At 32.3% G+C, this 13,284-nt stretch overlaps 1 protein-coding gene across 3 annotated transcripts; it reads left to right on the top strand.

Moving 5' to 3' along the window:
• Positions 1 to 4,501: 4,501 nt before the first annotated feature.
• LOC107014637 (nucleobase-ascorbate transporter 6) lies at positions 4,502 to 11,294 on the top strand. Of its 3 annotated transcripts, none has more exons than XM_015214631.2 (15): positions 4,502 to 4,724; positions 5,050 to 5,224; positions 6,148 to 6,245; positions 6,361 to 6,534; positions 6,910 to 7,010; positions 7,407 to 7,482; positions 7,581 to 7,640; positions 7,732 to 7,916; positions 9,222 to 9,318; positions 9,676 to 9,762; positions 9,946 to 10,004; positions 10,088 to 10,179; positions 10,300 to 10,377; positions 10,465 to 10,625; positions 10,747 to 11,294. In XM_015214631.2, the coding sequence occupies exons 2-15, from the start codon at positions 5,134 to 5,136 to the stop codon at positions 10,963 to 10,965; spliced, it is 1,578 nt and encodes a 525-aa protein (XP_015070117.1). In that variant the 5' UTR covers positions 4,502 to 4,724; positions 5,050 to 5,133; the 3' UTR covers positions 10,966 to 11,294. The 3 variants fall into 3 exon arrangements, with proteins under 3 accessions (XP_015070117.1, XP_015070116.1, XP_015070119.1); XM_015214630.2 differs by lacking the exon at positions 4,502 to 4,724 and adding an exon at positions 4,791 to 4,968 and having other exon boundaries at positions 10,747 to 11,247; XM_015214633.1 differs by lacking the exons at positions 4,502 to 4,724; positions 5,050 to 5,224 and adding an exon at positions 5,586 to 5,805.
• Positions 11,295 to 13,284: the final 1,990 nt, after the last annotated feature.

The following is a 13,284-nucleotide window of genomic DNA, read 5'->3' as shown; positions in this document are numbered from 1 at the left end:
GATTCCCCCAAGTTCTTTCTTGTTTTGTATATGCTGCAACTTGTGCTTCTGGGGATATAAACATACGGTCCATATCTTTTCCTTCTTTAGCGTAATATATGTCAATTTCATTACTAGAAAGTGGATCCTTGACCCCATTAAATGATATATGATCTTCACGTGATATAATTATAAATTATAAACATATAATTTTTGTGAAACTAAAAACTATTTGCTAGGTGTTAATACTTCATTAGTATTATACTTATTGTTATATTATATAGTTCATGAATTAAATATTGCTGTAGGGTGCCATATGTTATCATGACTAATTGGATTTGTTTCTTTTAGGTAGCAACTTTTTGCGCTCCCAAAATGATATGTGATCTTGACATATCATAAAAGGTGGGAAAAAAGTTTCAAAAAAGAAACCTTTATTACGAGGACAAAATATAAATAGCCCCATTATTAGTTTGGTTGAAGATTCATAAAGGTGCTAATAGCCAATCTAGAATATACAATTTCTAACTAATTACTCATGTTAGGGACCATTGAACAGTACTTCTTAGCTATTGAAAAAAAAGGAGCTATAAGGGAGAATTATTTGGTATAGTACTATCTTTCAAGAGATTTTGGAGCTTTCTGAAGAAGTCCTAATCGATTTTCAGTGGAAAACTGGCTGTCATGCTTTTGCTATGTTTTTTGATTAATAATAAGAGTGTTATATAGTCAGCAAATACATTGATGGTGACCCTTGACCTTTTAATTAGGACATCACATGCGTCTCAATAATGTTTAGGTGAGTAAATTACCAAAAATATAGTGCTCAAACAAGCATAGAACAATCAGGGACTATTTGGTATATGGATAAACATATAATTTAGTCGTGGAATAAGAATTAGGTACAATCTTATTTCGTATTTGGTTATTGATTATGTAATAAGTTATACCACGATTAATTGGTGAGAATTTGATTCTTTACCTTATAATTATCTCCCTTTTTTTTTTTGGTTCAATATTTTGGTTCATCGATGATCGATCAATTGGTTGATCTTATTCAAGACAAGTACTAATAGTTGTTGGGTAATTATCACCTTGTTGTTTGTATAATCGCAACACTAAATTAAGGTTATAGGTAGGAGCTTGGAGGTTGGGATTACCCTTTAGTACAAAGGGATTTATTCTTCTATTAGGTTCAATTATATATTATCTTACACAAGCTATATGATATTAAATTATATCGTCGTCCAAACGAGAAAACAACAAGTCACCAATTGACCTGGTTTATTTAATAGGTGAATATTTAGGAAATTCCATGAAGTTATACTAAGAAGTGATTTTGTTAAAATGAATAGTTTAGCAAATGAAATTAACAAAACCCCCACTTATATATTTTTTTTAAATTTTTTTGTAAAAGAAGCAAGTGGATGTGAGAAAAGCAGTACTATCATTCATTAACTTTAGAAATTGACATCTTGGAATTACTACCTAAAAATGACTTATTCGACAAAAACAATTAAATAAAGCTCCTTTAAATTTTACTGTTTCCTAACTAATTATTCTCAATTCCGCCGAAAGTTTTTTTTTTTTTTAACCTTTTATACAAATCCACTTTCAAACAAAGAAATTAAGTAGGTGATTTTAACTTTCATCATGAGAAATTTTTTCACATAAATTAGGATTAAAAAAAAGAGTCAAAAATACACATAAAGAAATATCATAAATAGCAGTAATAGAAAATCAAAAAGATTGAAAATCTCATTTAACCAAACAAACACAACAAAAGACTTTTTTCATAATTATTCAGGCAAAATAAAAATATTTTCGCTCGTATTCATCTAGAAGTTTCTTTCTTATAAAAAATTAGACTACAACAACTATGTACTTCTGAATTATACAATTTACATATATAATAACTTAATGGTATGTAACATTAAAAATAGTTAATTTTCTTTCATTATATATGTGAATTGTATACTTCAAAAGTATACCCCGCACATACTTGTTCAATATTTTAAAAAGATATAATATTTTGTATAATATTTTAAAACGAACATTTTGTGCACTGCTTTTATTCTACAATTCGAAATCAACCACAACGTATTTCAGTGCACATGAAACAAGTGAGTAATAAACCAATTATTATAACATGCATGTTTGACAGCTATTTAATAGAAATTGATTAATTATATTTTGATGTTTATATTTTGTTGTGGGGCACTTGTCAGAATCTTAAAATGCCATAACTATTGTGAAATCGAATATAATATAGTAGAAGTATGGTTAGTTGAGAGTAATATTCAAAGTAAAGGTTCTGTTTTCGTTCAATGGAACATTACGAGCTTCGAAGTTTTAATTTTTAATTTTTAATTTGTCGCGAGTACATATTATTTTAAATAATTAATTTTTTATCGAAAGAATTAAAATACCAAAATGAAACTTATATCTAAACTTGAGAGTATTTATGAAAGATTTGAACTAATCAAGAGTAAAACAAACGTTAGATCATAATAATAATACAGATAAATGAAATATATATATATTTCTGATAAATCATTAGACATTATACACACGTAATTATATACTATCAATATATATGTTACTAGGAAGCCAAAAAAATAATGCCATACATACCTACTCAGGTAAATGTATTTATAAAAATTCTCACCAAATATTTCTTTTGTATAAATATTAATTACAAGTTTTGTATGCTAATAATAAATAACAATATATCTAACTAAATTAGAATTTACTAATGCTTTAAAGAGTCCATGTCACTTGATTATAATTTACATAACCTATGCACATATTTGTCCTTGCACCTTCTTATTCTGACTTTTGAGGAGCACACTACCTTCTTTTTTTTAAATTTATTTTTTATGTTAAAGTACTTCTTTCTTTTACTCATAATAATGAATAATAACTACACCTAAGTCGCTAATAATAAATTATCCTACCAAATCCAGAAGGATAAATACTGCGCATTATTAATTTTATTAAAATATCTAGTACTAGTATTCCGTTAGCTGCTCAGCCTCAAATTTAAAATAGTAAGATAAATGAATTTCAAGTACCATATATTCAAAGGCAAAAAAAGGTAGTACTTGAACTGGCAGAAATATATTGACTGTCGAAACCAGAATGTAAATTTGGTAATTGTTAGACTATTTTTGGAGGGTTGTTAGTTACTATTTCTAGTTATAAAACAAGAAATAATTGTAGCACTATTTATATTTATTCTTTTTAAGGAAGAGAAATTAAAATTGAATACATAAAATGAGGTATTATGGTAGATAATTCATTAAAGTATGAATAAAATTCGAATAGATGATGCAAGTTAGAAAGAAAATAGAGAGAATGTGTCGGTGTCATTTGTTTGCCTTTCTATTTTGTCTCTTCTTTTTGTGCAAACCTAATATTCTTCCAACTTTTTTTTTTATATATATAAAAAAAAAATACAAGTTCATCAATCGTATTATTAATCAAAACTTATTTATTTTTCAATAATTCAGTTTGTTGAGCCTAAGCCAGCAGTATATTTAAGGACAATTTCATTATTATTTTTTTATTATATTCGAATGAGTTAAAAGTTGAATTAAATAACAGTTTACACGTAAAGTAAAGTTATTTTTATAAAAGCAAAAATATCTATTTATTTCTATTCTAATTTAATAGTATATAATCTTTTTAAAATAATGAAACTCACTTAATTATTCTTTCTTTCAGATGTCGTTAATTTACGATCAATGAAAAAGAAATGAATATGGACGTTCTAACAAACCTTTCACATTAGATGTCGAAGAAAAAAAATAAATCTACTATTACATATATATAATCGTGTTTTTTTCTAAAAAAAAACGAAAAAGAAATTAATATGGACATTCTAACAAACCTTTCATATTAGATGTTGAAGGAAAAAAAAGAAGAAGATAATTTACTATTACATTATGTATAATCGTTTTTTTTTAAAAAAAAAAACTAAAACAAGATAAAACAAGGATAAGATAAATTAAAAGTTATGTTGTATTTACTATATATTATATTATTTCTGCTGACAGAAAATTAACCGACAGAGAAGGGGGACAGTGGGAAAACGATAATGCTTGTTTAATTAAAAAAATATTCAAATTAGTAAACAAAAATTCCTTTGTCATAAAATTCTTTACTCTGTATTATATAAAAAATATAATTTTAATATTTTTACTCCTGTAATTCTTTATTTGAGGTGTCAATCCCTTGGAGCGCATGTTTGTTGATGACCAATCAACAAGAAAAAAATAAACAAATACTCCTTCAATTTATTTTTAGTTGCCTTAATTTTAATAGAGACGATAAATATATCAGTTTCTTTTAAAAAGTATATGCCAAATTTGATTGTGGCAAATATTAATCAACATTAATAAATGTGTTCTGATTGAGAGATTCTTCGAATTTATTCATTTTTTCTAATTTTTGAAACAGAGAGATAAAGGAGAAAAACAGAAGCGGTGTTCAAAGTTGTGGTCTATTTTTCTGTCTTTTTATTATATCTTTTACCTTTTTTCTCACACATTCCTATATACTGACTTTCTCTTCTTCCTGTTTTGGACAATTCACAAAAGCAACAAATACAAAATCTCCTTAAAGTTGGTCCCTTTTTTCTTCGTTGAAAATGATTAATTGAAGTGGGGTCTGTGATTAATCAAGAACCTTAATGCACAATACCTACTTCAGGTTGCTTCAAGAACTTGTTGTATACATCAAAGGTAGTTCTTTTTTATACTTTCTTGTTTTCTTATACTGTCAAAACATTCTGTTACAGTTTCATTTGCTTTGCATTTATATTTTTTTTTAAAATAAGAGTGAAGGGGTGTGGGTGTGTGGTACATACATGTGGGTGGGTGTTGTGTTGTTCCAATCTTGTCACTTTTGTGTGTGGGTTCATGTATGAGTGATTGAGCTTCTTGGGTACTCGAAAAGTTTAGTCTTTTCTATAATCTTGCTTTCTAGGTAATCAAAAAGCTTCAGTACTTTTTCTTTTTTGTTAACTTTATTTATTGGTTTTTGAGAGATTTATGTGTCATTGTGCAGATTTGGGGTTTTGCAGTTTGCACCGCTAATTTAGTGAGGTGTTCAACTTAGAGAGAGAAAGAAAAGTAGTGGAGAGAGAAAGTTATGGCAGCAAAGTCTGATGAACCAGCGCCACATCCACCAAAAGATCAGCTTCCTAATGTTTCTTACTGCATTACTAGTCCTCCTCCATGGCGTAAGTCTCAATTCTGTTTTTTTTGTTTTTTTGCTTTCGAAATTCGGGATAGGGGAGGGGATTACAAGGTAGGAAATAGAACACTCAGGTGAAAGTTTCAGGTAGCCAATCAGCTGAGCTACTAAGATTTGTTCTAAAATTTTGTTAGATTGCTTCGTTCCATTCGTTTTGTTGGCATTGTAGAATAATCTTATCTCTTCTCTTGCTTGGAGCATATGGGGCCTGGTTTTTATGAACTCTGTTCTTTTGTCCCACGGGTTTTACTATTTCTCATTGAATTGATTCATAATGTGATGTGTGGTGTTGTCCCACAGGCTTTACTATTTCTCAGTGAATTGCTTCTTTATGTAAAATTTGTGTTGCTGTATTGAGCATAAATTACATTAATTGCTTTTGTTTCAAGTTTTGAATTTTCTCTTTTGATTATTCTTTTTTTTTCCTTGCTGACAAATTCACGGCCCAATTGTTATATCGTGTCGAATTCGTGAAGTTGAGATGTTATGCTAGCAAATTGGGATCTAGTAGCTGGTTACATAAGCAGCAGCTTCTGTGCACACCTTTTTTAATTCTAGTTGTTAAAAGTATATGATTATTTTTCTCATTTAGCCTCATACTACATTTAAATATAATTATGGCATTTCTTTTATATTCCTTATGTTTGAAAGTTCTTCCATTTTTTGTGTGTCATTTGTATTTTTTTATGCTATCCATTTTTGGTCACACTTGAAATATTAAGCACAAACTATTGTCTAGGTGACTGAGTTTGTAGCAATATCTACTTAGTAAAATAATTCTTTCTTTTTGTGCTGCTGATCTTGAACAAATTCATATAATACTTCTTTATATCTTTTTTATATGATGTTGATTATTTTCCGTATTGTGGACTGTGGACTATGCTGAATTTGTCTAATTTCTGAATGCAGCTGAGGCAATCCTTCTTGGATTTCAGCATTATCTGGTTATGCTTGGTACCGCAGTTATCATTACTACAGCTCTGGTTCCCCAGATGGGAGGAGGAAATGTGAGCTCTACCGACACTGAAAGCTGTTATACTGCGTATTATGATCTATTTTTTTTTTTTTTTGTTTAAAAGTGATGCGACAATACTAAACAGAAGATTGTCTTCCTCTATGCAGGAGGAGAAAGCCAAAGTTATTCAGACAGTGCTATTTGTTGCTGGGCTGAACACCTTGTTGCAATCTTACTTTGGAACTAGACTACCAGCTGTGATCGGAGCGTCTTATACCTTTGTTGCACCTACAATTTCGATTATCCTTTCGGGACGATGGAGTGACCCAGACCCTGAGTCGGTTAGTGTATTCAGATGCTGATTTTGTACTTTGTTGTTTAAATAATGTATTTTAATCAATTGAATGAGTAGTATAAATAATTGGAATTTTGGTTTTGTGATGCAGTTCTCTCGTAAGTATCACAGTCAATTCATGGAACAAAAGTTTCGCTGTTTTATTCTCTTTAAGCTAACAACTTGAGTGCCAAAATCACTAATGCACAAAAACCCGCAGTAGCTCTGGAAACTAGTAGTCAATTTTCCTCGAAATAATCCATATTAGTGCACTCTTTTAATTTCTGTAGTAGATCTTTAGGCATAACTTGGACTCATCCACTTCATCTTGATGATATTCTATCTGTCCTAATATTATGTTACATTTTGTATTTTTTGTCAGCGATTTAAGAAGATAATGAGGGCCACCCAGGGTGCACTTATTGTTGCTTCGACAATTCAGATTGTCTTAGGTTTCAGTGGTCTCTGGCGCAATGTTGTGAGGTTTGTTAGTATGATAAGATATATATTCTGCCATTTAGTGTCAATGTTTTCCCTGACCCCACTTGCGGGATTACACTGGGTATGTTGTTGCTACTATCAATGTATGACTGGTTGATGTTATTCCCTATGTCTTGACAGACATCTGATCTACTTCCTATTATGTCAATATCTGTCTGGGAGATGTTATTCCCTATACTAGACTTCCGATCTAGTTCCTACAATTTAATCAAGCACTCTTTTCCAATCCTGTTATGTTTCTTTTTTGGGATTGGAGATCAAGTAGTTGCTCAAAGGGTTACTTTTGGTGGTTCACTGCATCATGTCGATTGTGTCATCATTTTGTGTCGTTGCAGTGAAACTATTTCTAATTGGCATTTTATTCTTTTGATTATTTAGGTTTCTGAGCCCACTTTCAGCTGTTCCTTTAGTTGCTCTTGTCGGCTTCGGGCTCTATGAGTTTGGTTTTCCAGGGGTAAGTAATGATGTAGATGCACCTTTTTTCCTCTTGAACATCTACTTGTTTGCTGCTATATAATGCCGAAATGCTGATTATATCTTATATATTTTTAGGTTGCCAAATGTGTTGAAATTGGGTTGCCAGAGCTGGTCCTTTTGGTCATTTTCTCTCAAGTGAGATTCTTTATCAAGAAATATATCCCTATTACTTTATGTTGCTTTGAATTGTAGCATATACTAATGTGATTTTTGGTTGTCATTACAGTATTTGGCTCATCTGATACGCCCGGGGAAGCATATATTTGATCGTTTTGCTGTTCTTTTCACCGTTGCAATTGTATGGATTTACGCCCACTTACTTACAGTGGGTGGGGCTTACAATGGAGCTGCACCAATTACCCAAGCAAGCTGCAGAACTGATCGTGCTGGACTCATTGATGGTGCCCCATGGTGAGTGCTTTTCTCTTCCTCATCCCTCATCACTTGCTTCTGCATTAGGGCCCCATGGTGTATTGGATTCTTCTTGCATAACAGAGGCAGGAATCATATATGGTTTCTATCAATGAGATCAATATAGATTTTGTCAATCTGTCTATATCGAATCTGAATCTTAAAATAATGAATGAAAATATCAAAAGTTAGATATACGAAGAAGTTGAAATCGTCATATTCCTATTGTAGTTCTGAGTGTTTGGGTTCGTGGTGATTATGGCCACTGTATGTAGATAAAAATTGGAAGATATGATTAATGGCTGGCATCTAGGATGGTGAACAACAGATTGGGTAGTGAAGGGAAAAACACCACATGTATCCGAGTGTGCTTGCGCAAGACATTATGCTGATGTGAGCATAGGTTTGTAAAGCTTGAGAGGGATCTCACACTTGGCTCATTTAATGCATAAAAGAGTTCTGTGAGCTTTATTCATGAATTGGAATAGGCATTCCATGTTGGGAGGAGAGGGTAGTTTTGTAAGTACTTTAGTTTTATAAGTAGTTTTGTAACGTATGTGCCGACCAGAAACTTCGGAATAATAGCACTTCGATATTGAATACATGAGATAAATTCATAATCAGCGTCTAACTCCTAGATTTTAATTGGCCTACATACTGATGTTCTGCATTCTTGTTGTGTTGATTCAACGTTAATCACCTTATTAGATTCCATCAGCAGGAACACTTGAGAATGTGACTGGTACATTCCATGATGAGCAAAGTGACACCCTTATGTCACTCTTCACCATGGTAGTCACAACTGGAAAGTGCTTGTGCCCCATTTATTGCTATTTATTTTTACTTTGAGCATAATTGGAAGATACAACATTGAAATTGCAATTTAGGAAACTATGCAGTTAATAAGTACCCTGGTTAGCTTGTGATTAAGCCCTAGTTAATTTTTAATTTGTGTGTAAATAAGGTGGGTGTTTGAATCTCACCTACCTGATTTTCATGCTTAGGAGTGCATACATCGTCTTTTGAGATCAGCTGTTAGTTTTCATTGTTGTACTACTTAAAGCACATATAGTTTACTGTTTTCTCTACCTGCACTTCTTCAACAGTGGTATTGTTCTTGTAACACATGAGGTGCTATTTTTCCGCTTCAAGCTTTCAATTTACTTATTTACATTTTATTCCAAGTGCTTCTGTAGTTCAGAGAGTACTTGTTTGGTGCATTCAAGTGTCGCTCAACTATAAGCAACTTATAATGTGTAAATATTGATGATATCATCCTCTCGTTTCGCTGGGTTTTGTTCGCAGGATTAGAGTTCCATACCCCTTCCAATGGGGTGCACCTTCATTTGATGCTGGTGAAGCATTTGCTATGATGATGGCTGCATTTGTTGCTCTTGTTGAGGTTCTATTTTTTTACCTGCTTGACGTAGAAATTTGTTGAAATTGTGATAGCTTTACGCTATCTTATCGGATGTTTTGCTTGTTAGACAATGTTGCTGACTGCATAGTATAGGCTCAATAAATACTATATATGAGCCCCTTATTTTCGGGGCAGATATCTAAGAGTTGCATCTCAACCTTTATCTGTTCTTTTCTTTTATGGCTTCCCTGCTATGTTTTTGCCCGTTTTGCTTCCTTTTTTTAGTTCTGTCGTTTCTTTGCGCACTTCTTTTGATTGCTAATTCTTATAAAGAAACAGATACTTGGATTAGACAAGCCTGAAAGCAACACCCTTCTGATAGTTGCTTTTGTTTTTCAGTCCACTGGTGCCTTTATTGCAACTACGAGATATGCAAGTGCTACTCCATTGCCACCATCTGTACTCAGCAGAGGTGTAGGCTGGCAGGTAAAAAGGCATTCTCCTAGATCATACCCTTCCCTCCCCATTCTTTAGCATAACACAGACAGGAATCACGAATAATCTCATCTAGTTAACATGGGCCTGTACTTGCAATTGGCATTTAACATTATGGGGGGATTGCCCAACCCATCTCATCAAGTTACAAGTGTTCTTTTGTTTGTATCTCAGGGAATTGGCATTTTGCTGTCTGGCTTGTTTGGCACTGGGAATGGATCTTCTGTATCTGTGTATGTCCAGACAAATTCTTCTGTTGAGTGATAAACTCTTGTTACAATGTTGACTGAAATGAACTTTCTTTACCAACATGCAGTGAAAATGTGGGGCTTTTAGCACTGACGCGTGTTGGTAGCAGAAGAGTAGTTCAGATAGCTGCTGGATTTATGATTTTCTTTTCAATTCTTGGTAAATCACCTGCTTAAACATTCCCTTGAGAACGACGGACCCATTGATAAAGTTGATAATCCACTACCCCCTCCCCTTATTGTTACCCTGTTGTTGTCTTGACTACACGATTGTGTTCAGGAAAATTTGGAGCAGTCTTTGCTTCAATACCAACATCGATTGTAGGTGCTTTGTATTGCATTTTATTCGCTTATGTGGGTAAGTTTATTGAACCAAGGCATCCAACAATCTCTGATCCATGTTATTGGTGAATTTGTAAGTTCTTATGTCGTTTGTCCTTTGTAGGCGTAGGTGGCTTAAGCTTCCTTCAGTTTTGCAATCTGAACAGTTTCCGTAGCAAGTTCATACTAGGCTTCTCCATCTTTCTGGGTTTGTCAATTCCGCAGTACTTCAATGAACACACAGTTATTGAGGGTTATGGACCTGTTCACACGAGTGGACGATGGGTATGGCAAATTGACATTAGCTCCTGAATATGATTATCATCTCCAATTATTTTCTTTTTTTTCAGTTCTAGTCATGTAAAAGAGGTTGCTGAGAAAAGTTACATGCTTTGTTTTTCTTCAGTTCAACGATATGGTTAACGTGCCATTCTCATCGGAAGCTTTTGTTGCGGGTATCCTGGCTTATTTCTTGGACAACACAATGCACAAAAGGGATGGTCAGGTAAGGAAAGACAGAGGCAAGCCATGGTGGGACAAGTTCAAGTCTTTCAAGACGGACACGAGAAGTGAGGAATTCTATTCCCTCCCATTCAATCTCAACAAGTATTTCCCATCCGTGTGATCGCCCCGTCCTTTATCATGGAGATAGAAGGGTCATATACTCATATGCGATATCATCACTAGCCCTTCAGAGCTGTGTATTGGTGCGCATCAGTGCAGTGCCACCAATTTGCTTTTATATTTACTGGCTACTTCCCAAAGGTATAATCAAATAGTCTTGACATTTGTTAATTGTTGTCTTTGTTGTAAATCCAAGGTTATATGTACTATGAATAGTAATAGAATAAGCTTTGCTTCTTTCAAATTGTATGGTGATTTCAGTAGGAATAAGCCTGTTCGATATGAGTAGTATCAAGCAGATTTTGTTATAGTATTTTTACTGATGCGGAAGATTGTGGCTAAACTAGCAGATAATCTCACACAACACAAAGCAAATAGAGAAAATTTACATACTCCTCGTCGAATTTTTGGCTTCGCCATTGATTGATTGTGATTAGTTGATATCATTAGTGTCAAAAGGACAATACATTTAGCATATTCTTACGCGCAAACTGGAAGATAGGTTCTGTAATTCATATTGATGTAATTTTTGGAGTTCAAACCCAACCTACTCGAAGTAATAGGAGTTTGTAATTTTATGGACAAAATGTCAAAAGATAGGCCATTGCTCATGACTGAACATAGGATAAAAGTCCAAGCATTACAATTTTCATAGTCAAAAATATATAACCCATCTTCTTATAGAAAAATGTACCACGGTCCAGAGTCACGTGGGAGTAAGGGAATTCGAAGGAAAATTAAACAATATATATAATGTTAAATTTTTTTTTTATGTATATATGATTAATACTTAATATCCTTGGCTTCCTCGTGTGTATACTTCTTTCCTATTTGAAGTTTTGAAACCCTAAAAATCCCGGCTCCGCCAACCACTTGACCAAACTAATTAATTATTTTTAGCAAATCCCTTAAGTTTAGGGATGCCATAGATTCAGCCAACCTAGTGATGTTGAACGTTGACCACTTACCACCAACTTAAGGTTATGATATTCACTAATTCTGCCAAGTATATAAAAAAGACTAGCCCATTTTGTTAAGTTGGTATGGAACACAAAAAAGACGAGAGAGAATTGGTTTCGAATTTTATGTTAGTTCAAAATCAATTTGAAACTATGTAAGATCTTTAGTCAGGACTAATTTGAATCAGAATTAGTGATTGATCCTTTTTTTTAAAAAAACAACCTTGTTAACAATGACTAACTGCATTTTTAAGAAACTTATAAACTTACTAATGAATTACTAATGACAATCAGAATCAATTAAGAAAACAATTTAATTAAATTTACTGGAGCTATTGTAGTGCTTCAAGCTGTTTTGATGGGAACGCAGAATTGGTCCTGCCTAGAATGTCAAAATGCAAAGGTACTAATACTGGGCCCATAAATATTAGTGCTCTTCTTACCCACTACTAGTACTTGAAAAAGATATCAAATTATTTGTCATCCACTAGTTTTTTCTTTGTATTCCGTTTCAAAATTTATGTAACGATATTTGATTAGATATTAAATTTAAGAGCGAAAGGTGGACTTTTCAAATTTCTTGTCTTAAACAAAGTATAAATATATGTACAACAATAAGAACATACCTTCCTCCATGTATGACCATAAATTATCTCATTAATTAAGGGTTAATGAAATTTTTTAAGATAAACTCTTTGTAAAATATAGAAAGGTGATATTTTCTTTCGGATGACTGAAAAAAAAAAGTGTATCACATAAAGAAAGTAAATAATGGGAGAATGTAAACATTGGATTTTTCATTTATAATAGAAAACTCAGGATATTCGATTAGGATATAGTGGTTTTTATTACTACTATCTTATACTCAACTTTAGAGGTGGTGCAGGAGACAATTAACAAAACAATAAAAGAAAAAACAGTTCATTTTTTGTTGTTCATTCTCTTACGATAAAAATATATTTTTGTATCTTCCTATTTAGTTGTCGTTGTTATAGGTTCCGCTTCTCTTAAGAAATTAGATAAGGTTATTATTGTAATTTGAACCCTTGTTAAGTGTTCTTTTAAAGACAAGTTTTCGATCAATGAACAAGAATTAATTTATTTTGATTAATTAATTTAATCAATAAACATAAATAATTTATTTAGTTTTCTATGTGATCAAATGCATTATTCAGAGCTAATAAATCTTAAAGGTAAAATAGATAGAATAATGTCATTTATGCATTAGTTTTAGGGAAAATTTCATATATGGCAAACTTATTTGATTAAATAACATTATATGGGTATAATTTACCCAATTACATTCTATGGGTATAGTTTAGTTATTTTAGGTATCTTTAATTTTGTATATAAGGTTTCTT

Source organism: Solanum pennellii, chromosome 3 (assembly GCF_001406875.1).
Source record: "Solanum pennellii chromosome 3, SPENNV200".
In the NCBI taxonomy this organism is placed as follows: Eukaryota; Viridiplantae; Streptophyta; class Magnoliopsida; order Solanales; family Solanaceae; genus Solanum; species Solanum pennellii.
The sequence above is the reverse complement of the archived record's forward strand: the minus strand, read 5'-3'. Positions and strand labels throughout refer to the sequence as shown.

Excerpts from the sequence above, each read along its gene's own strand:
- LOC107014637 (XM_015214631.2), top strand. The coding sequence starts at position 5,134 with ATGGCAGCAAAGTCTGATGAACCAGCGCCACATCCACCAAAAGATCAG. Across the intron at positions 7,641-7,731 it reads TTTTGGTCATTTTCTCTCAA|TATTTGGCTCATCTGATACG; the intron begins GTGAGATTCTTT and ends TTGTCATTACAG. Across the intron at positions 9,763-9,945 it reads GCAGAGGTGTAGGCTGGCAG|GGAATTGGCATTTTGCTGTC; the intron begins GTAAAAAGGCAT and ends TTTGTATCTCAG.